The following is a 24,209-nucleotide window of genomic DNA, read 5'->3' on the forward strand; positions in this document are numbered from 1 at the left end:
TTGGACCAAGTGCCCACAAGAACGTCACACAAGGCCTCATTAAATGGCAGCAGAGGCTCACTGGAGCTTGTCTGCAGTTTAAGGACCTCAGTGAGGAGGTTAGTCCTCACGGCCGCGACAGGGAGCTCAAGGTTTAGGGCCTTGGCTGCCCTTGTCAACACTACACTTTAAGCAGCCCCCTCCTCCGTAGCCACGGTTGGAGGGGAGACAAATCCAGTGTCTGGCGAAGAGTCAATTCCACTGGCCTCCCCAAGCTCATATGTCCAGTCCAGTTGAGACTGGCAATCCCATGCCAGAGGGTCCTCAGACCCCTCCCAATCACCCTAGTCACCCATCTCCTGTAGTTCAGGGTCAGCGGATGGGGCCATTTCATGGAAATAGAAATCCCCAAAGGCCGTCGGTAGCGGCGCCCAGTGGCGCCACTCCGGCGCCGGAACTGGACCAAGGGTAAAATCGGGAACGGCACCCATAGCAGGCGCCGGGGGCGACACCCGCTGGGCCTGAGAGGTCGACCGGCGACGACCCGGATCTGGAAGCAGATCCAGAGAGGGTCTGCGGCGCCGGGACCGAAGTCGCCGGCGGCACCGGGGCCGAAGCACCCGACGGTGTCGGGCCGAAGCACCCGACGGCGTCGGAGCCGAAGCACCCGACCCGCTAGGCCCTCCACTCCAGCTGGGGCCGTTGGGCCCGGAAGGCACTACGGAACCCGGCTGAGGAGGGAGGGACTTCACGGCCATGAGGTACCGCTCGATCTCCTCAGGCGTCGCGTCATGCCCAGGGACCCGAAGGTGTGGGGCAGGCGGCGACGTCAGCGACTCTGTCGGAGCCACGTGGGTGGTGTCACCCGAACCCCCGACTGCATTGCGCGAGCGTCGGGGTGGGTCGGAGGAACGATGACGTCTCTCCGACCTCTCATGCCTCTTACCTGAGGAGTTGGAGCCTGACGACCGATGTCCACTCCCGGAGCTGCGAGGGCTCCGACCCCGCGACCGGTCTCCCGACCGCTTGTGGGACCGGGACCTGGAACGGCGCGGGCAGACTGCCAGAGTTCCATTCGCTTGCGGGACCGGAGCAGGTGCGGTCGTCGTGGTCGAGGCCTAAACACTTGAGGCACCGGCGATGGGGGTCGGTAACCAACATCAGTCAGTCGCACCTGGAACAGTGCTTAAACCCGGGTATCCCTACCGGCACCGTAGGAATCGAAGACTCGAGAAAAGAAATGATCAAAAAGTTTAGTCAAAAAAGACTAAGGGGTAGAGCTTCTCCGGATCTGCACTAGCTGGCGCAGAAAAAAGAAGAACTGACGTCAGCGCGCATGGGCATCGTCTATGTACTCCGACGACGTCATTCCGGGGCTAACGACGCCGACGACGGACGACGCCTGTCGGCGCGCAGGGGTATTGCTACGCAACATTTTCCGGATCCAGTCTGACGCCTGGGGATATTCTAAGGTAAGGAATCTATCACTAACGTGTCTCTTTCTGATATTTGTATACTTGCAAAACATTGACATAGTTAAAGAGGTAGATCCTTCGGGAAGTGGAAAAACTGGTACAAACAAAATAATACTTTTATTTTTGTTTAGAATAATGTACACTTTAAAAGGGTTAACTCTACTACAAAAAAAATTAAAGACATGTTTGTTGGTCAAAAACCATAGCTGCAATAATAAAACATACAAAATTAAATATCATCAACAAACATTTTTTGGCTGACTAGGACTCAAAAAATTTGCCTACACCAAGAGTTATGAACTGCAGACGCATGATGTGACAGATTGGATACGAATCAAAATGTGTAATTTCATAACATACATCAATAGTATAATACAGCATTCTTTAAAACAATATTTAAAATTTAAAAGAAATACGAAGACATTTTCTTTCTCAAACAGTTTTGGATGCTAAAAATGTTAACACAAACAATAATAATGTGCATATTTCTTAAAATAATTTTCAATGCAATTCTACTCAGCCATTTCATACCACCATTAAAAAATGTTTCCACTATCTCATTTATATTGAACTTCTCTTTATTTAAAATGTTAAGTCTAACACAACTTCTAGTACAACCAGCAGCCAAGCCAAGTAATGGTTCTTTGCACTGTAAAAATGTCATTTTAAACTGGGCAGGTTAGTTTTGATAGACTCCTTGTCAGATCATAAACAAATAACAGAAGTGCACTTGCGGGCTTATTTTCCCTGAGAAGGGGGAGCTAATTACATGGTTATGCATGTTTCAGACTGTTATTATTTTCACAGCGATAAGGCAGTCCGCATTTTCAAACATCTGAGAAATAATCATCTTCTTCCTCTTCTTCATCAGAAGGTACAGACTCTTCTTCTGTCTGAAAAAGTTTTCCTATTACAGTTGTGTCATTTAAACCTGTAAAAATAAAAAATGAAGCCCAGTTGATTTCTTATTCACAATTTACACCTTAAGAATTGAACACTGGTTGATAATGTTTTCTTAATTTTAATATATTAAGGTTTATCAAATTGAAATACATGTATATAAATGCTTCCTTTTTCTTCGGACAAGCCTTATACTTAAGTGGTGAGTTAAGTACCAAACTGTTTAAACATAAAACAGTTTGTTTGCTTAGAAGCGTAAGACGTCCACGTGCATAGATATCATAAAGCTGATTGTAAAACATAGCAATGGAATTGCAATTATGATGCCTTCTTTCTGTAGAAAACTGGGTATTTTTTGCAGTAGTCCCCCCAATATTTGCCTGGTATTTGATGCAACTTTGACTGAAGTGCACTGGGTGCCTGCTAACTAGGTCCCCAGTGCCAGTGTCCTTTCCCAAAACAAGTTAGTCAATTGAACACCAATTAACCAGGCTTTTATCACCTCTGTAAGTCCCTAGTAGGTAGTACCCCTGGTACCTAGGGCATAGGTACTAAATAGGGTCCCTATGAGCTGCAGCCCATATTATGCCACTCTAAGAGATCCAGCTCCAAACTCACACAAACTGCCATTGCAGACTGTGTGACAAGGTGCTCTAAAAAATGAAAACACAACATGGCACACTCCATGTATGCCATGTCCCCAACACAGTATGTCATATTTGTAAGTCACCCTTACAGGAGGCCTTACAGCCCTCAGGCAGGGTGCTTTATAATACATGTGAGAACATATCTGCATGAAAAGATGTGTCCCTGTGCTGCCAGTTCTATTACTGACAGTACATGTGAACAGGGAAGTCATCCTAAGGTATGTAATGGGCACTGGTCAAAAATAGTTTCCCAGATACATAATGGATTCACTGAAATCTATGGTTTTAGTATCAAACACCTTGTATTAATAAACCTACATTGATGGATTTATTAATACATGCACACAGAGGGTAGCTTTGAGGTAACCCCTGAAACCTATTAGCCCTCTAGTGTGCTGGCGGACAGGTCCAGTCCAGGCTTCCACCACAGATGAGCTTCTGACCCCTAAGCAGGTGAGAGCAACACTCTCAGAGGTCAGAAATAATGCTTGCTCTGGCGGAGATGTGTTTACACCTCCTCCTCCAGGAAAGCTGTTAAAGCATATCAAAGCAGGAGGCTCCAAAGGCCTCTGCCGTCTTTGATATGTGATGCAAGGCGTTCCCAGACAGGGGAAATGCCAACCCCCTGCCCCTGGCTCATTTGGCAATGGACTCATCCTGTCGCTGTGCAGACTCCAAGAAACCAGGAGGGCTGCCGGTGCTTCGCCAATCGCTAGACAGACTCTCTTGGAGTAGAGAATATACTCACCTGCATCCGCAAGCACCAAAGAATCAAGATCTGGTTTACCATCCTGCTCTAACGGGACTACCGACGCTGCAACCGCCCTGGAAGAGGTCACCATTCTCTAACAGGTTAGTTTGTCATGCCTTTAAGTGTGGGGACACAAGGACTGACCGGAGATGCGCAGTGCCAAATAACTGGGGTACCAGATCCCTTGCCAGGAACCAAGACTTGTTGTGACAAGTCCGAACACCAATGTCGAGGAAAACTAACCTGCCCATCGAGGAACCTCAGGTGACACAGTGAGACCCACATCAAGATTACCCAGCTGTCCTGTTTACCCGCCTACTGCAGAACCAAAGACAGAGAGTGAGTTCACGAATACCGCCACCCGATACCTTAAAGGCGCCTCTGCACTTGACTTGTGCCCCACAGCCTGAGTCCGAGGAAGGTGACAGTACAGACGGGGTCCTGAGCCCCACAAGAACTGAGCCCATCTTTATATTTAGCTAGATTGGACTTCCAGTCGCCGCCTGCAGCCTCTTTCTGCAGGCCATCCTCCAACATCGAGTGACTCCAGCACCGAACCCGACGGCAGAAGACACCACTCTACCCGAGCCCCACAGCCCGAGTAGAAGTGGACCAAATGTGTCCTTACATGCCCGGGCATCTCAAGGGTCGAGCCCCCCCTGTGGGTTCCCCGGACTGACCCCCAGTCCCAGTCTCTTCCTGACCCAACCGTTCCCCATTGAAGTGAATGGGGCAGCTGACGCCATAACACCGATGCCCCAGGGCCTCCCGAGGTGACCTGCTGGTGGGGCCTTGGACCCCCATACTCATCTTAAGTCCAGAAGAACAGTCCCGTAAGTCACTGTTAAGTGCCTGAATGCAGTACATGTTAACATGATCACATTTCCGCTTCCAAAAACTGCAGTGTTGACTGTTGAAAAATTCAAAAATTCATAGCTCGAAAAGTAATTAACTGATTCTGATCATCTGGGTACTTGAATTCATATAAAAGTATGTGTTATTCTTATAAATTGATGTCGGATTTCTTTATTGAGTGTATGTCTCACTTATTGCCTTTGTCTGTGCATTAAATGCTTAGCACTACCATCTGATAAACCCAACAAATAAGTTACTTACCTTCGTTAACACCGTATCAGGTAGAGATAGGATCTAGCCACAGCCGTAGAAGGGGTCAAGCGACCCCGTAGAGAAGTCATCCCCCTGAATGTGATGTTGACTGAGTCCATATAAACCCTCCCCTGATGCACTGATGTCAGTTTCTTCTGTGACAAAATCCCTGTGCTAACAAGCATTTACAATGCAATGGTCTCTGCAATATTATAGGTAGAGCTATTGGTATTGCTCATTATTTTTTATTTTTTTTGTATCCCTAAATAAATGGCATTGTCATTTCTATTGGCATTAGCTTTTTTTGGCATATGTGATACCTATTGCATTAGCAGAGAGAGAGTTAGGTAGTGAGATAGAGAGAGAGTGAGGTAGTGAGAGAGAGTAAGGTAGATAGAGAGTGAGGTAGTGAGATAGAGAGTGAGGTAGTGAAAGAGTGAGGTAGTGAGGGAGAGGGATGTTGTGAGGGAGAGGGATGTTGTGAGGGAGAGGGATGTTGTGAGGTAGTGAGATATAAGCATAGAGTGATGTTGTGATGTAGTGAGATAGAGAGAAATAGTGAAAGAGAGTGAAAGTGAGTTAGTGAGATAGAAAGAGTGAGGTAGTGAGATAGAGAGTGATTGAGATAGTGAGAGAGAGTGAAGTTGTGAGGTAGTGAGAGAGTGAGGTAGTGATGTTTTGAGAGAGAAAAGTGAGAAAGTGAGGTAGTGAGAGGTGCCGAGCTCCTCGTCCCAGAGAGGCCAAAGAGTGAAGTCCAGCTGTTTGGCAGGGGGGATGCCATCCCCCCTTTAAAATAAGTGGTGGGACGCTGTCCACCCGCGTGGTACCTCAACTTGAGCCCTGCAGTAACCCCCTAGACCTGTGTACCCTTGGGCCCCTAACGCTGGTGGTCTAACAAGGCTCCATAATCCGACACGCCATGCCGGGGCTTAGTGTGGCAGGCTCCAGACAGCACTTCCAGCTAGGTGCCAGCTCGGTCTCGAGACAGATACAGAGAAAAAAGAGAGAAGAAGAGTAGAAAGAAGGGAAGGGAGAGAGAGAGAGAATGAATAAAGAAGGAAGTGAAGAGAGACGGAAGAGAAGGGAGAAGGAAGAGAGGGGAAAGAAGTAAGAGGGGAGAGAAGTAAGAGAGGAGAGAAGGAAGTAAAGAGAGAAGGGAGAAGGAAGAAAGAAGGAAGATAAGTAAGAAACAAGGGAGAAGGGATAGTGGAGAGAAGAGAGCGAATAGAGAAGGAAGAGAGAGGAGAGAAAAGAGAAGGAAGAGAAGAGAGAAGGAAGAGAGAGAAGAGAGAGGGGATAGTGGAGAGAAGGAAGACGGAGGAGAAGGAAGAAAAAAGAGAAGGAAGAGAAAAGAGAAGGGAGAGAAGCAAGAGAGAGAGAAGGAAGACAGGAGAGAAGAAGTGAAGAGAGAAGGAAGAGAGAACCTGGAGAACTAGAGATCTATGTACGGCAAAGTGCATTCTGGAACATGTAGTCTCGCTTTTCTCCTTTCCGCCATGGGCAACAAGTCCAAGCGTGCAGAGGGACAGTAGTTATAAGCCCTAACCTGAAATCGTGCTGGAAGCTCAGGGTGCGACATATGGCACGTGGTCGCATATCATCATGCCTGATATTTCACCCCTGACACCTGCGCGCGCTGTACAAGCCAATGGGGCGGAGGTGTCAGGTCTGCGGCAAATCTGCCCTGTGCATTACTTAACAATAAGGGGCACAACAGTGACATGTTTCTATATAGTATCTGTTATGTAAGCCTGTGTCTTTGCAGCGAAGAGACGAAGGTGTGTGACACACTCTATACCCGAGGATGCTCAAGCGGACACAATAAGGCATGCTATAGCGTCAATGAAGGCCGTAAGGAGCGGGGCACAATACCCAAGATCTGCTCTAGCGCCTTGACTCGATTTAGCCCTCGAGACCTAGCGCGCCCGATACACCTCTGAGTTACCCATGGCATACACATGGCATCTGCTGCCACGTGCCCCTTCCGACCCCCCCCCCCCCCAACTACTCTCGCTGGACTCCGTGGCCACTCGAAACTCACATTAAAGTGACACCGACCAAGATACAGGTAAAAGAAGGCACCCGAGCCGTAGTGCTTTTAAAAGCACGAGAAACAGCATGTGCCGTGTACTGCACTCTCTTACTTAACACTGCGATAGAGTAAGCCCTCCGGATTGCGAATACATCCAGTTTAGTGCAATAAAGCGCTCAATACTGACTCCAAGCGCTCTGTGTGGGCAGATAAACGAAGTGAGCCACAATGGATGAAGAGATTTGCCCACGATCACTCAATGTGGCCAAGTGAAAATGCTGGTCGAGCCTCCTGGGTCCACATTAAACACATGCCAGCTCGCCGGGGACACCATGCATCCCTCCTCACACACACACACACACACATGCATCCCTCCCCACACACATGCACACACAACCCTTCACGTCACTCCCTGCAGCCTACGCTCCCCTGGTCAACATCACTGACAGATGCCACCCCCGTACCCCCAACAAACTCTTACCTGAGGACCGGCGGCAGCTCCAGGGCCGGAGACATCAGCAGGGGGACAGAGCGCTCGGTCACCCGAGGAAGAGCGGGGGGGTGGGGCAGAGGGCAGATGGACCGCGCTTAAGCTGCAGGCGGGGAGCGGGGCTCTTTTTACACAGGAGAGCCCCCGCTGGTGCTGATCTCTGGCCTGGTTCGCTCCTAAGACCGGAGCTGCGCAGCGGGGCACAACAGTGACATGTTTCTATATAGTAGTATCTGTTATGTAAGCCTGTGTCTTTGCAGCGAAGAGACGAAGGTGTGTGACAAACTCTATACCCGAGGATGCTCAAGCGGACACAATAAGGCATGCTATAGCGTCAATGAAGGCAGTAAGGAGCGGGGCACAATACCCAAGATCTGCTCTAGCGCCTTGACTCGATTTAGCCCTCGAGACCTAGCGCGCCCGATACACCTCTGAGTTACACATGGCATACACATGGCATCTGCTGCCACATGCCCCTTCCGCCCCCCCCCCCCCCCCAACTACTCTCGCTGGACTCCGTGGCCACTCGAAACACACATAAAAGTAACACAGACCAAGATACAGGTAAAAGAAGGCACCCGAGCCGTAGTGCTTTTAAAAGCACGAGAAACAGCATGTGCCGTGTACTGCACTCTCTTACTTAACACTGCGATAGAGTAAGCCCTCCGGATTGCGAATATATCCAGTTTAGTGCAATAAAGCGCTCAATACTGACTCCAAGCGCTCTGTGTTGGCAGATAAAGGAAGTGAGCCACAATGGATGAAGAGATTTGCCCACGATCCCTCAATGTGGCCAAGTGAAAATGCTGGTCGAGCCTCCTGGGTCCACATTAAACACATGCCAGCTCGCCGGGGACACCATGCATCCCTCCTCACACACACACACACACACATGCATCCCTCCCCACACACATGCACACACAACCCTTCACGTCACACCCTGCAGCCTACGCTCCCCCGGTCAACATCACTGACAGATGCCACCCCCGTACCCCCAACAAACTCTTACCTGAGGGCCGGAGACATCAGCAGAGGGAAAGAGAGCTCGGTCACCGGAGGAAGAGCGGGGGGTGGGGCAGAGGGCAGATGGACGGCGCTTAAGCTGCAGGCGGGGAGCGGGGCTCTTTTTACACAGGAGAGCCCCCGCTGGTGCTGATCTCTGGCCTGGTCCGCTCCTGAGACCGGAGCTGCGCAGCGCTGCCCGCGAGCTGTAGAACAGCTTCCCCCCACCTGGGGGAAGCGGAAATGGAGCCCACGAGGCTCTTCTTTGTCCCAGCCGGCCCTCCCGTACCCCCAACAAACTCTTACCTGAGGGCCGGCGGCAGCTCCAGGGCCGGAGACATCAGCAGGGGGACAGAGCGCTCGGTCACCGGAGGAAGAGCGGGGGGTGGGGCAGAGGGCAGATGGACGGCGCTTAAGCTGCAGGCGGGGAGCGGGGCTCTTTTTACACAGGAGAGCCCCCGCTGGTGCTGATCTCTGGCCTGGTCCGCTCCTGAGACCGGAGCTGCGCAGCGCTGCCCGCGAGCTGTAGAACAGCTTCCCCCCACCTGGGGGAAGCGGAAATGGAGCCCACGAGGCTCTTCTTTGTCCCAGCCGGCCCTCCCCTACCCCCAACAAACTCTTACCTGAGGGCCGGCGGCAGCTCCAGGGCCGGAGACATCAGCAGGGGGACAGAGCGCTCGGTCACCGGAGGAAGAGCGGGGGGTGGGGCAGAGGGCAGATGGACGGCGCTTAAGCTGCAGGCGGGGAGCGGGGCTCTTTTTACACAGGAGAGCCCCCGCTGGTGCTGATCTCTGGCCTGGTCCGCTCCAGATTGTTTAAAAGACATGCCAAAAGGGGCGCTCGCAAGAAACAGCTGCAGACCTCCACTGAAAAAAACCCCAACTAGTGCAAGCTTCGCTGAGAGGGGGAGGTACCTGCTCCGAGCGGCGGAGGATGGAGGAAGGCAGCTCGTCGGGAAGCCCAGAGCCCCGGACCGCCATCCGCCGATACTGCAAGGCCGTACTGTTCCAGCACTGAGGGCCCACACAGGCTGAACTGTGCACCCCGCTCCTTGCCTGCAGCACCCCAACATTCCATTACCAAGTTTTTGGGGAGCGGACTTGCGTGCGAGCCTGTAGGTGCTCGGAGGGACAGTTGCAAAATGGCGGCTGGAAGCGTCTGATTTTTTTCGGAATTGGGGGCGTGGTTTTGTGGTTCTGACTGACAGACAACGTCACTGTCTAAAGAACGCAAAAAATCACGCCCCCAAATCCGAAAAAGACGGAGCTTCTTTCGAGGGACGGCTCTCTCCTCCAATGGCTGGCCTCTGTTTAGGAAGCCAGCCAATGAAGGAGAGACGAAAACAGAGGCGGGGATAAAGCAGCCTACTAAGTCACAATAATTCTCGGACTTCCGGTCTTCGACCGGATATTACCGAGACCTAAAAACGTGAAGCCACTTATAGAAGCTGCTTACGGAAACAGTGCGCCCAAGAATATTCTTTTTGTAAACTTTTTTTTTAAAACTAATAAAAGGTATGAGAGTGTTCAGAAGGGGATCTGATGGACAAAAGATAAACCAGTTTGAGGCTTGGATAAGGAATCCGGCATCTCCATAGGTTCCTGTATGTCCTCCCACAGGAGGTCTGACAGTGCATGCCTAACTCTGTGGAACTGGAGGGAGCCCCACCCTCTGGTACCACATGCTCTCATCTTCGTGCAACCCCACATTAAAAGAGATCTCCCATCTGCATTATTCTTAATTGTTCCAGAGCAGAGGCCACTTTTTTTTCACGTCCCGCCATAAGCCAGAGGCACCAGTCAATTGGTATCAGAGGGAAGTACAACAGGGTACTCGCCTGTCTGTTTAACAGGTTATGCCAAGCATGGATTGTCGTGTTTATAGAGTCCAGCATGCCCGTCTTTCTGCTTGGCGAGAGGAACAACATCTGGGGGAAACTGAAGGGGTTGGCGGCAACTTTCTCAATATGTATATGTGGCAAGTTCTGCGGCTCGTCAATCCAATAGCGAGCATTGTGCTACTCTATAATACAGATCTAAGTCAGGGGCCTTAAGACCACCCATTGAGTAAGGCCAAGTAAGGGTGTCCAACTTAACCCATGGTTGTTTACCTGCCCATGCAACTCTTATAAGTAAGGAGCGAAGGATTGCAAGTGTCCCACCTGGAAGGAGCATCAGGACATTCTGGAACAGAAATAAGAATCTATTCTACCAAGGAGAGGTACAGGCGAATCCATCGCGCCACATTCTCCCCCAGCTTGGCAATTGTCCTCCCATAGTTCTCTGAAAATACCATGCCAGGGTCAGTGTGCACCTGTATACCCAAATATCGCACAGGATCCGTGGTCAATTTTGTTGGGAAGTCAAGCTTCACCGGAGTCATAGCAGGGGTAAGCGGGAAGATAATAGACTTAGACCAGTTGACCTTCAGGCCTGATATCTCCCCGAAGTTCACCACCTCCTTAAGCACCGGTGTAAGATTCCTCCCATGTTCTCAGATATATAAGAGCATGTAATCCGCGTAAGCAGAGATAATAAGTCGATATCCAGGAAATCGCAGCCCCCTATATCCATGGTATTCCCTTAAGGAGCATAAAGTAGGGGTGATAGTGGGCATCCCTGCCTAGTACCCCTAGATATAGCAATGAGGCGGGAGACCTCATTTTCAATTCTAACCCTAGCTATCATACAAGACCGCCACTAGGCGCAGGAAGATATCTCCCACCCCAAAACGTCTAAGCACCGCCTTCATAAACGCACACTCCAGAGTCAAACACATTTTTCCGAGTACAAAAACACAGCAGCGGCTTTGATCTCAGGGTTAATGTTCTGAATAGCTCCAAATACCGTTCTGAGGTTGTACGTTAAGCGTTGCCCCGGCTCTAAGCCAGGCTGCTCAGGGCCGGCCAGGATCGGTACCAGGGGGGCAAGGTGATTAGCCAAAATTTTAGCAAACAATTTAGGGTCAACATTCAGAAGAATGGGGGGGCGTGGCCAGCACCATGACTGGCTAGGACGTGACTCTCCAGTGCTCCCGCTAGCTGCCTCAATATCCGACATTCAAACCACCCCAAACTGCACCAATTTGTTACCGGAGGTGCCCCATGCCGACCCGACCTTGGGGAGCACGCTGTATCGTGGAATTACCCACGGACGCCGACGCGGCGCCGACTGGAAGGCGACCCCCCCCCCCCTGGAACCCTGCGATCCTCAAGATGGCGGCATAACCGAAGGTCCGCGACCGGGGCAGCCCGAGACCCCCCGACCTGAGGGAAGCACACAGGCGTCCGGCGCCGCTCCCTGGCTCATCTGCAGGTGCCCGCACAGTGATCCGGCCCTGCTGGGAGACGTGGTGGGGGTGTCGGGGGGCCCCGTCGGGTACGGTGACCCTTTACCATCATGGCGGCTGTTCCGGCGCCGAGGAGCTGAGGCCGTCCTGGAGCTCGCCGTGAGTGCGGATCCTGCTGGAGAGCCGGTGGCGGAGGTGGGACGCAACTAGGTGGACTTCCGGGGCAGCAGAAACTGTGGAGGTGAGCCCCCTGACCGCCTTTGCCTACCGCAGCCCTAACCAACATGGCGACCGCTATTACAGGGTAGAGTGTGGCGTTCCGAGCTCTGCTGGCCGGCTACTGCCCTCCCTTCAACAGAGGGGCAAATACCATCACCTGAGGCTGGATCTGCTTGGGGAGAGAGCCCTCTAATATTGTGAAGTCCCACAGGAGGGGTCGAGGAGGCCAGTGAGGGTCGCTCCGGGGGCCTCAGAGGGAAAATGCCCAGTAACATCCAACTGACCCATGATGACCTGCTTGACACGCCAAGGTAACCTGTGAGTGAGAGCCCTCCCATTGGTGGCGTTGTGGTTCTCCACCGTGCGACCCCCCGCCCTTGCTCCTACCTGGCCCGGAAGTGGAGCCCTATCGCCGAGATCCAAAGGGCTACTGGAGGCGAACAACGGACGGAGACGGTCAGTTCTTCCTACCGCCGTCAGCCGGAGATTCGGCTAGCTGGACAGCCGAGGGGGTGACCCCGCGCTCCGTGTGCACAGCGGGCTGAGGCTCCTTCACCTGACACTCTTGGGGAGACGCGGAACCGGTGAGGCACCCTCCGGATTGCGAGTGGCACTCGGACTGTGGAGTACATTGCGGTCCGCCCAAGATATTTGACTGACCTAGTGAACCATGGGGAAAAGAGATATCCCGCCGAAAGTGTCCAAGCAGGGAACCATGGACAATTTCACTGCCCCGCGCACGGCCGCGGTAGGCCCCAGCGATATGTCAGGTACGCGCTCGGATACCGCGCTGCTGATGGAGGCCATTCAGACGTCACGGACGGATATCCAGGAGTCCAGGGCTGCCCTGAAAGTAAAAATAGGAGAAGTATGTTCGGTGGTGACACTTCTGCGACAGGATTTTCGGAACCTATCCAATAGGGTTAAAACTGCAGAGACCCGGATGGGTGAGGCGGAAGACGCGATCACTACCCTGCGCAAGGACATGGCGGAACTGCAGGCTTCGCACCGCCAACTTCTGTGGAAGGTCGACGACGCTGAAAAAAGAGCGAGACGGTACTACCTCCGCTTTGTTGGCTTTAGAGAGGGAATTGAGAAGTCTGATACGGTGTCCTTCTTGCACACATGGCTTATGGAGACCTTCCCTATGGTGCAATTTTCCCCTTGCTTCATCATAGAGAGGGCGCATAGGGCCCACCTGGCGGAACCCCCGGAGGGAGCAAGACCACGACCAGTCATAGCACGCTTTCTTAATTTCGCCGACAGGGACCTCATCCTGAGAGAGGCAAGGAAAATGGGCGAGATACGTCTGGAAAATGCTCATATCATGGTATTTCCAGACTACAGTCAGGAGGTACAAAAACAACGCCGGGCCTTCGACTCCGTGAAGGCGAAACTCAGAGACTTAAAGATCACGTATATGCTCCTCTTCCCAGCAAAACTCAAGGTGATATATAATGACCAGTCACTTTTTTTCACTCACCCAGAGGACGCTTGGCAATGGCTGGAGGAACGCCCGATCCTAAACAGCAGGGAAAGAGTCAGCAGAGAGTCGTCAGACAGAGCCCTGCAAAATGCAACCCACTGGGAACTTCCGAAAGCACAAAGGCTGAGACTTTCGAGGAGGTCGAGGAGGCAAATCCAGACGACACCCTACCACGGCTGGGATCTGGGACCCCCATGGAAAGGGCGTTCGGCCTCGCCGACTGGGTCTGCCGGGACGGGTTCAAGATTTGCTGGGCTACGTTCGAAGGCCCGATCGGAGGACGGGGATGTAGATGAACTGGAGGACCGCACGTCTGGAGAGGAGGAAGTAGAGGAAGGAAGTCAATCCGCACACCTGCTGGTAGAAGAGATCCGAGTGCTGGAACAGGACTTCTCTGGACAACTAAGTGCACCTGAATCAGAGACGCAAGGCTCCAAATCATGAACCGCTGGGTTATGGTCCGCTGAAAGCACTTAGGGGAGCGCAGAGGCCCCCCACGATGATACGCTCTTTGGACGATGGTGTGCATGGGCTATGGGAATGGCAGCCAGGCAGAGGAGAGGAGAGCACGCAAGTTGACACGCTTCCTTGTTTCACAAGTTTTATTATTGTTCTTTAATTTTTTGTTCCCTGGGTGCTTGATAGGGAGGGTGTCTGTGGGTGGGCGACAGGCCTACTCCTGCGGAAAGTTATGTCCTATCCAAGGATAATACTGAAAGGGGAGGGAGGTGGGGAGTGGGGAGAAGGAGTTCTAACGTTTGTTCGGACGACGGTCCGGGGGGGGAAAGTTGGGGGGTTACAATTTCACTGAACTCATGCAGCAACACACACTGAACACACGCTTCACCTACACGTGCCGGGGCCAGGCCGTATGCAGATACCATATTCCCCAATGGCAAGTACCGTAGTTACTCCACGAAGGGGAGATAGGAGATTGAGTATCCTAACGTGGAATGTCAATGGTCTGGGTTCTAAAATCAAAAGAGGCCTGGTGAATGACTACATTAAAAGGGTGGACCCAGACTTTACCTTCTTGCAAGAAACACACCTCAAGGGTACTCTGTGCGCCTTTATCGCTCGGGGGAGACACAGGGTCTTAGCACATGCGGGATACACCTCTGACTCTAGAGGGGTGGCAGTCATCGTTAGAAAAACCTCCCCATTCTGCATCACCCGCACCTGGATTGACCCACAAGGAACCTACGCAGGAGTGCAGGGCACCTGGAACAGACGCACCTACACGCTTGTCTCGGTCTATGCACCGCCCAAATTGCAGCCCCGTACACTCACAGCACTTAACCATATACTATTGGAGACCTCTGATACGATACAAGTGGTGGGAGGGGATTTTAATAATGTCATGAACACCGGCCGCGACAGGTCGGGAGACCTGGCCAGAAGCGAACACCAGACCACACTATGTAGTCAGATGTCTGCCATAGGACTTACGGACATATGGAGGTGGCTTCACCAGACACAACAGGCATACTCATACTACTACGGGGCGCACAAGGTGTTCTCGCGACTCGACTACATTTTTATGTCCCGCCAATACCGGAGGGCAGATGATATTGCAGAGTACAGGGCCAGGGGCATATCGGACCACTCGCCATTGTATGTTAGGGTAGGACAAGGCCAGCGTAGACACCCGGGAGCTTGGCGTCTGGCGGCCTGGGATTTACAAAACATGACCATACTTAGAGGCATACGGGCCGATATTAAGGTGTATCTGGCTGAAAATGTGGGTACGGTTGAATCCAGTGTTACTCTGTGGGAAGCCCTGAAGCCATTACTTAGGGACAGGATAAATTCTAGGTTGGGTGAAGAAAGACGAAGACTCCAGGCTGAAGTGGCCGCCCTGGAACAAGATCCTGCAGAGGGAAAGAGACCATTTAGCCCAAGCAAACGCTGAGACCCTTAGAAGGCTTCTAGACGCTCAGAAACAATACAGGGAACTGGTGACTGACGAAGCGAAGACCCAGTCCCTTGCTACCCTTCATAGGCTATACGATGTAGGAGACAAGTCAGGGAAGCTCCTAGCATGGCTCAGTAGGAAAGAGCAAGCGGCGAGGTGGATTGACAGTGTTAAAACCAGCAAAGGCGATACTGTCAACACTGACACGGAGATAGCCGAAACTTTCGCCACGCATTTTGAGGCGTTCTATTCGCCACGCATTTTGAGGCGTTCTATGCAGCTCGTGATCTTGCCACTCAAGAGGAGGCGTTACAGTATCTAGGTACAACAGTCCTCCTGACCCTGCCACCCGAGTCCATGGCCTCCCTAGAGGCGGACATAACGACAGATGAAATCACTGAGACCATTGCAAGATTGAGACCAGGCAAAACCCCAGGTCCTAATGGCTTCCCGGCGGAGCTTTTTAAACGTACAGCGGACCTACTGTCGCGTCACCTTAAGGGCCTCTTTACAGGTGCCTTTGGGGAGGGAAAGCTACCCCCTAGACCTGGCCAGGGCCACGATTGTCCCAATATATAAAGAGGGCAGACCCCGGGAGGACTGCGCCTCATACCGACCCATCTCCCTACTGAATACGGAGGTGAAACTGTTAGCCACCATCTTGGCAACCCGCCTGAGAACAGTTGTAACAGGTCTGGTTCATCTGGATCAGTCAGGCTTTCTACCAGATAGAGCCACTAAATTGAACCTCAGAAGAACCCATAACTGGCTGCAAGAAGTGCGGGACCGCAGCGACCCCCATTGGTTCCTTTCCCTCGACGCCGAAAAGGCGTTTGACGCAGTGCACTGGCCCTTCCTCTTTGCAGCTTTATGTAAACTCGGTTTCGGGCCGAATTTCATCCAGTGGGTGCGGCTCCTCTACACAGACCCGAGAGCCAGGGTACGAGTGAATGGGACTCTATCGCGCGAGTTCCAGATTCAGAGAGGTACTCGACAGGGATGCCCTCTGTCCCCCCTCTTGTTCACGCTCACAATAGAGGTGCTCGCCGCCAGGATCCGGCAAAACGATGACATTCGCGGTTTTACGAGCAGCGACGCCGACTCGATGCCTGAAAAAATCTTGCTATATGCAGACGATGTCCTGCTCTATGTCAATGAGCCAGACACCTCGATCCCAGAGCTCTTCCGGGAAATAGGACGCTATGGCGAGATGGCCGGACATAAAATAAACTGGCACAAATCGGTACTCTACGACCCTGGGGGTGGCAACCGATGGGGGAGTTTACCAGAAGATCTATTGACAACCTCCGAGGGCTTCCAGTACCTCGGGATCTATATTACCGCGAGTGAGACTCTCTACTTCGATAGAAACTTAGAACGGATCATACTTAACGCAGTGGCGGATATGAACCGGTGGAGACAGCTCCCGCTGACACGCCTAGGAAGGGCGGCCATGTTTAAAATGGTCACATTACCGAAATTCCTGTACGCGTTGCAAAATGAGAATTATCCGGTGCCGGCGGCGGTCTTTCGTAGGATCCATGCGGACCTACGATCCTTCCTTTGGCTAGGCAAACACGCCAGGGTGGCTCTGTCCACGCTTCAGAGGCATCAATATAGTGGTGGGATCTCCCTTCCTAACCTAGAGGCCTATTACTGGGCGGAGCATCTAACGCCAATAAATGACTGACTCCATGCTCCGGCGGACCACCCGACATACGCTCTTGAACGAGCGAAAATGTCGTCCAGAAACTTACTATGCTTTCTTTATGGAACCTTTCGAGGGTCTTCCCTCCTCCCGGCAACGGCCGTAACAATATCCGCGTGGATGAAGGCCAACCGTCGCATGGGGTGGGATAAGAAACCCACACGACAGACGCCATTGTGGCATTGCCAGTGGCTGGCGGAACTCCACAAACTGCGAGGTTTCCAAAGGTGGGACGACATTGGCATCTTTACTATAGGGGATGTAATTGCCAAGGGGGGGCTCAAATCGTTCCAGGTCCTTCAGTCAGACTTCGGGCTCCATGACACACAAAAGTTTAAATATATACAACTACGACACGCCTGGAAGGCCCAAAACATCGCACTCTCAGAAATCCCTGAATATGCACCTCTTGAGGGGAGGCTCCTTCAAGAGCAGATGTCGAGAAAGGCGGTCTCCCTGACATATAAAACGTTAACCAACCATATGCTGGGGGATCTGGCAAAGCTCAGGGCCACCTGGGAGGCGGATGTAGGCGAGATGGAGGACCTGGACTGGGACACAGTACTGATGCATCCCAGGGAGGTAGCAATCAAGTCCCGACTGCGACTGATTTAGTTCAATGTACTCCATAGAACCTACTATGACAGACAGAGGCTATGTAGAATGGGAAAAGTGGAGGACCCAAGTTGCCTTAGATGTCATTAAGGGGTGGGGGATTTCTACCACACGATATGGTCTTGCAGTATTATACAAGCATATTGGACCCAGGTGTTCAAAGAATTGGAGGAGGTCCTAGGGGCCCGCTCCTACAAGATCCTAAGCTAGCACTATTGGGCATGACCAACGAGGTTGATCTAACAAGACCCCTTCTTATATTTCTGGTTCTGGCATTGGTAGTGGCGAAATGGGAAATTGCAAAGCACTGGGGGGTGCCGGAACCCCCAGTCCTGGAGGAATGGAGGATAGGGCTTGATCTCTACATGGCAGCCGAAAGGGTAACTTATAAGGCCAGAGGATGTCCCAAAAAATTCCCCAGAGTTTGGTCTAAGTGGAGGCACTACCATGGGCTGGATGGGGGGCTGTGAGGGTGGGCCTCCCTTGATGGGCTTGGGTTGGGTCGCCAGGTTGAATGGGACACCGACGCTGAGAGGGTGTCGCTCACTACTGTACTAATGGACTATCATGTGATACCTGTGATTTGTGACTCAGAACTATGGAGTGCGTCCCTGGCACGGGCGGGGGGAGTGGGTGGGACAGTATGACAGCTGCAGTGGTTTTGTAAGTATTTTAATGGACGAAAATACCATATGTTCTACCGTGGGGGGGGGGGGGGGGGGGGGGGGGGGGGGGCGGGGTGCGGGGGGTTCAACAAAAGAGAGAAAATGCAGGGGCTTGGAATACCACCTGGATGCTCAGAAATGTATATTGGATATGCCTTATGCGCTCTACCAAAACTTGCCGCACAACCTCCGGGATGTGGGCTAATAGGCCGTGTATCCATCTACTGATAGTGAGATGCACCATTGGTGGCTCTTGTTTGAAGTATCTGAGTGTTTGTCACTGACTCACTGTGAACCTGCAATAAAAATAAATGTAAAAAACAAACAAAAAAAAAAAAAACATTCAAAAGAATGCCACAGTCAGACCATCTGAGCTGGGAGTGCTACCATCTCGCATAGACTGCAGTGCATGGCGAATCTCACTAATTTCACAGGGGACCAAAGGTGACATGAGGTGTTCTCTATGGGAATTAGTGAGCCACGGCATTTGTATTCTCTTGAAAAGTGCGACCATCAAGGAATGAAGCATCCTGGTTTGCTTCATTCCTTGATGGTCGCACTTTTCAAGTCTTTTCTGCTACGGCATCGTCTAAGATCTGCGCATTAGCACATGGAGTCCCTCAGGGATCCATGTTAAGCCCCCTGCTCTTCAAAATCTATGTCAGACCTCTGGCAGAGATTGTGGAACAGGTGGGTCTTTCCCTATATTCGTATGCGGATGATACGCAGATTGTCTTTTCGCTTTCCACACAACATCTGCCCTTCAATGCGGCCTACAGCAAATGACAGAGTGGATGCGCCTTAACTTTTTGAAGTTAAATGGGGATAAGACTGAGGTCCTTATCCTGGGCAAGCACAAGGACCTATGGGGCCCTCACCACTGGCCTCAGGAAATGGGTTCCTTTCCCCTACCTGTCACCCATGTCCGTAATCTGGGCTTCATTATTGATGATAGTCTCTCTATGAGACAACAGGTGGCGAGTGTTGCTGCCATCTGTTTCACGACCTTGAGGTGGCTTCGTAAGATCATTTGGATGCTTCCTGCCTCAACTTAACGCACAGTAGTCCAGGCACTCATCCCCTCTTGCCTCGATTACGGCAATGTTCTCTATCTCGGTAGCTGCCAAACGGTATTGAGAAAGCTACAGGTAGTCCAGAATTCTGCAGTACGCCTTCTTTGTCAAGTTCATAGACAGGCTTCCATTTCGCCGTATTGACGTGACCTTCACTGGCTTCGAAGGTAGCTGCCAAACAGTATTGAGAAAGCTACAGGTAGTCCAGAACTCTGCAGTATGCCTTCTTTGTCTAGTTACTAGACAGGCTTCCATCTCGCCGTATTTACGGAACCTTCACTAGCTTCGAATTGATCAAAGAATTAAATTTAAAACTCTGTGTTACATCTTTAAAATCAAACAAGGTGTGGCACCAGCGTATCTGCAAGAGCTCATCCATCCTTACATTCCTTCTCGTCCCCTGCGCTCTACAGCCCACGGAGACTTCGTGATTCCCAGATTTAAACTTGCAAGAATAGGAGGCCGTTCCTTTTCTTGTCTGGGCCCCAAAATCTGGAATTCTCTTCCGGTGTCCTTGAAGAATGACTCGTCCTATCTCAGCTTTCGAAGAAATCTTAAAACTTGGCTCTTTTAGTAGCAAATGGTTCTTGACTGCTCTTTTTCTAGCAATTTGTGTGCTAGGCGCTGGGAAACCCTTTTTGGGTAGCTGCGCGCGTTACAAAACTAATTTAATAATAATAATAATATGCTCCAAGTAATCCCTCATACTCTCCTGACGCGGGGCCAACCTAGAGCTATACAATTCGGTATAATACCTGCCAAACAAAAGGGTATGACTGCTAAACCTCTCTGCAATGCACACCATCTCCTGTATCTGACAGCCATCTTCCCCAAAAATCTCGAATATTGTGTTAGACTCCCTTTTACATCGCTGCATGGAGGCCAATACCGCACCAGGACGTTCTCCCTCGCCATACGATCTAGCTATGGCTTATTTGCCCAAGTGTTTCCGCTCACTGTCTGCCACTTCCTGGTATTCTTCTAGTGTAGTTTTAATATCCTCAAGAATTTGCAGCTCCCCCCTTAGCTGATGGGCACGCTCTAAGGTAGCCAGTTTCTTTTCCAAGGTGGTAAGTCTGGTTCTAAGCGAGCGAAGAACTCCAGCGTGCTTAGCTATGGCAACCCCTCTAATAAATACCTTATACGTTTCCCAAACTGTGGAAAGGTTGGAGACAGAGCTTAAGTTATTCTCAAAGAACTCTTCGGTCAAGGAACCCAAGTCCGCCTCAAATACTGGGTCAAGCAGAGAGTATGGAGGGAACCTCCAAGTGAAGTGTGCACTACCTTTGGGAGGAAGGTTGAGATCTAAAAGTATAGGTGAGTGGTCTGCATACGTAAGGAGAAGAGAATTGCAGGCAGTAACATTGTAACAAAGCAAATTCATCATCATCATTTTAACTTTATTTCGGTTTGTTAATGAACCATAAAAGTACATCGCAACTAGAAAAAAAATACATTTACAACTCAACCATGCATAGTTACATCTCGTTTTGGATATTTGCAATGATCAGTTAACGTGCGGTTTATAATATATCAATAAAAGCACTGAAACAATAAAATACAAGCTAAAAATTTTTAGGACACAAAAAAACTAGTTATTACCGAGACAGAGCAGTCTAACCACAATAAGCGGGTTTCTACAAACTAATCAGTCTTCGTCTAGGTAACCACATCGAAAACAATAATTTAGCAATAGCAGTAACTATCAATGCATTGGTATCAGTTTTTAAAATTCTAAAATAGTCTATGTAATTCCTAAGTCCTAGATTCACACATAACTGTATGATCCATTTTTTCCTGCTAGCAGAATAGGCAGGACAGAACAAAGCAAATTAGAAACAAGCCAAAGGTCTATCTAGTATGAATATCATGTGTTCCGGAGTAATGAGAGAACCCCGGGGATTCAGGGGAGCGCCAGCATCCTACGTCTAGCAAGCTCAGCTGGTCTATAATGTCGCTTATTGCTCCATGCACTAAAAAGATGTGTTATAAACAAAACATGAAATATTTGAAAAGAAATTAAACCTTTCTATGTCGCAAATATAATTTAGCTGGTCGTTTTTGCTCACCCTCAAACCTCCAGCCTCTCTCTTCTAAAGAAGTCCCTCAGCATTGGCCCTTGTGTTGTTTCTCTAGTTAAATTAGGCTCAGCCTAGCTGAGTTATGAGTCAAGACCCCAGTTGTTTTTTGGCTTATTGCTCTGGCAGCAGCTGAAGGCCTACGGGGAAGGCATCTGGAGTGATCTCGGGCGGGTTCGAGAACATAATTAAAGCCACTGCCCCACACCACTGGGCGATCCGGCCCTCTAGGGATACGTGACACCATTGTTTGATAATAGAGTGCAATCAACGTAATTGGGGCTGTAGACATTGACTAGTTTGACATGCAATCCTTCTTAACAGCATCTGGAGATGCCAAATCTACCATTATGGTCTACAGTGGAGTGGTGTGGCTCACTGGTTAGAGGCGGCAGACCCGGAAACAGAGAACGGCCCGGGACCAGGGTTCAATTCCCGACGCGGCAGGGTCGTGGACCAGGGTCAGCGGACTCGATAATTCTTGCCTCGGTGCCTACTCTAACCAGGGATCACACTCGGCAACTCTGGGCATTAGCTTGCCTCATCTCTACAACGGCCCCCCACATTCGCCGGGGATGCCTGGTTTCACCTTGGAGATACCCAGTAGGGACCATCTCACAGGGATAGCCAGGACGGGTTCCCCAGCGGTCTAAGGCGCCACGACGCCTCTGGGCAGCAGTGCGCTTTATAAGACACATACATTTACTTCAAGCTCTTGCAGAGAAATGCCAGACTTCGAATTCACCCATGTAAGGACTCCTCTGGCGTGCGAGGTGAACCCTGCTTCATGGAAGTTGCCCTGCAAATCGTCTGTGAGCATATTACTGTCAGAGGCTAAGTGCACTTCTTGGATTAGTGCAACGTCTACTCGGTGACGTTTGAGATATGCTACCACTTTGCGTAATTTCCTACAATCATTCAGACCCCGCACATTCCAAGTTAAAAATCTGACTCTGTTTAGCAGTTAAGGTATTACATCATTTGAATTAGAACTATTTGTCACAATGTGTAGTAATTTGCAGGATACAAATATTTGATGTCTTGAGTAGATTTATTAAGTTACATGGAAAGAGAGCCAGTGTAGGAATCAACTGGCTCTAACAGTCACTAACTCAAGAATGCCCACTGGACATTCTAAGGTAACTAAGCACAAGTAGATACATTCCACAATCAACATGACAAGAATTAAAGTGAAAGCTTACCACATTACCTTCCCTTCTCAATAATAAAAAAGAAAAGCAAAACTTGTGAGAAAAAAAAACCAATAACGAAAATCCACTAAGTTCATAACATAAAACAAATAAGGATATACACCCCAAACATCCACAACATCATTATTTATTCTCTATATCTAAAAGGTCTAACAATAGAACGAGAACTCTTCCTAAGATCAATATTAGAAGCAGACTGATAATTACTCTTATCAGATTGCTTCTGGCTAGAACAATTAACTTTACCAACTTTACTCAAGTTCCACCAAAACCCTCCTTCAACCTTAACAGCGTTTCCACTAATCTTGAGAACCTTGACAGGAGGACCAAATTTACACTCCCCTTTATTAACATGAGTGGATTTCCTAATTCTGACACAATCTCCAACATTCAAGGTGCACAATTTAGCCCCTTTCTTAATATCGAAGGTAGATTTTTGTTTCTCTTGAGTAATAGTTGCACTTTCTTTAGCAAAAGACATCAACTTTTCCACATCAGATTCTTTTTTAACCGACTTTGACATCCAACCTGGATGAAAAAAAGTGTTTGGTTTCCTTCCCCTCATTAATTCAAAAGGGGAGACTTTTGTGGAGGAATGAGGAGTGGTCCTGTAAAACCAAAACATGCTCCTAAGGGATTTGACAACATCACAATTCCTATCCTTTGCCCATCTCACGCAATCACCAACCACCCTATTCATCCTCTCCACAAGACCATTTCCTTGAGGATAATATAGGGAACTCTTACTATGCTTGACCCCAGAAGTAGACAAAAAAATCTTCCAATCCTTTAGAGACAAACTGTTTTCCATTATCAGAAACAAGAATTTCCGGAAAACCTTCTCTGCTCCAAACATCACTCAAGAAATCAATGACAACTTTTGAATCAACATCCTTGACTAACTTGAATTCTGGCCATTTTGACGCATAATCAATCATCACTAAAATAAACCTAGCACCACCACTGAGAGTCATATAGGGTCCCATCACATCAACTCCTACCTTTTGCCAAGGATGATCTGGACATTCAACCGGAATTAGTGGAGGAACACAAGTTTTTAGAGATTTGTCTGAAGATTTGCAGATACTACAATCCAAAACAAACTCATCGACCTAAGCATCCATACCTGGCCACCAAAAGGTATCACGAATGCGACGTTTAGTAAATGAACACCCTAAATGTCCCTCATGAGCCCTGACTATAATACCTTTTCTAAACACTTGTCGTGGAATTAATTTGTCATTGCGTAAAAGAATATCATCTTCCACAGACAACTCGTCTTCGACCTTAGAAAAAGGTTGAAGAGAAAGTGAAAGAACTTTCTCTCTTGGCCAACCAGACCTAATAAAATTGCAAACTTCTTGAAGAACAGAATCATTAGCAAAAGCTTGCATCCACTCCTCCTCAGAACCAAATTTAAGTTCAGGGATATCAACACTGGCAACAAGACAGTCCTCGCAATCCTCATCAATAAGATCAGAAAAAGAAACATCGTCATCAAGTGAGTTTGGACCAGGAAACCGTGAAAAGAAATCTGCCCTTCCGTTCTTGCCACCGGGAATATGCTT

General features: G+C 49.9%; 1 protein-coding gene across 4 annotated transcripts in view; it reads right to left on the reverse strand.

The window, feature by feature from the left end:
• Positions 1-1,547: 1,547 nt before the first annotated feature.
• The window catches only part of MIS18BP1 (MIS18 binding protein 1), a 679,433-nt gene continuing 656,771 nt past the window's right edge, over positions 1,548-24,209 (reverse strand). For all 4 annotated transcript variants that reach the window (XM_086937270.1, XM_086937268.1, XM_086937269.1 and 1 more), the window contains one exon: positions 1,548-2,385. In XM_086937270.1, coding sequence (XP_086793396.1) covers positions 2,282-2,385 — 104 coding nt within the window. In that variant the 3' untranslated portion in view covers positions 1,548-2,281. The remainder of the gene's footprint in view (positions 2,386-24,209) is intronic.

The sequence above is a fragment of the Lissotriton vulgaris genome, chromosome 9, assembly GCF_964263255.1.
Source record: "Lissotriton vulgaris chromosome 9, aLisVul1.2, whole genome shotgun sequence".
Classification (NCBI taxonomy): domain Eukaryota; kingdom Metazoa; phylum Chordata; class Amphibia; order Caudata; family Salamandridae; genus Lissotriton; species Lissotriton vulgaris.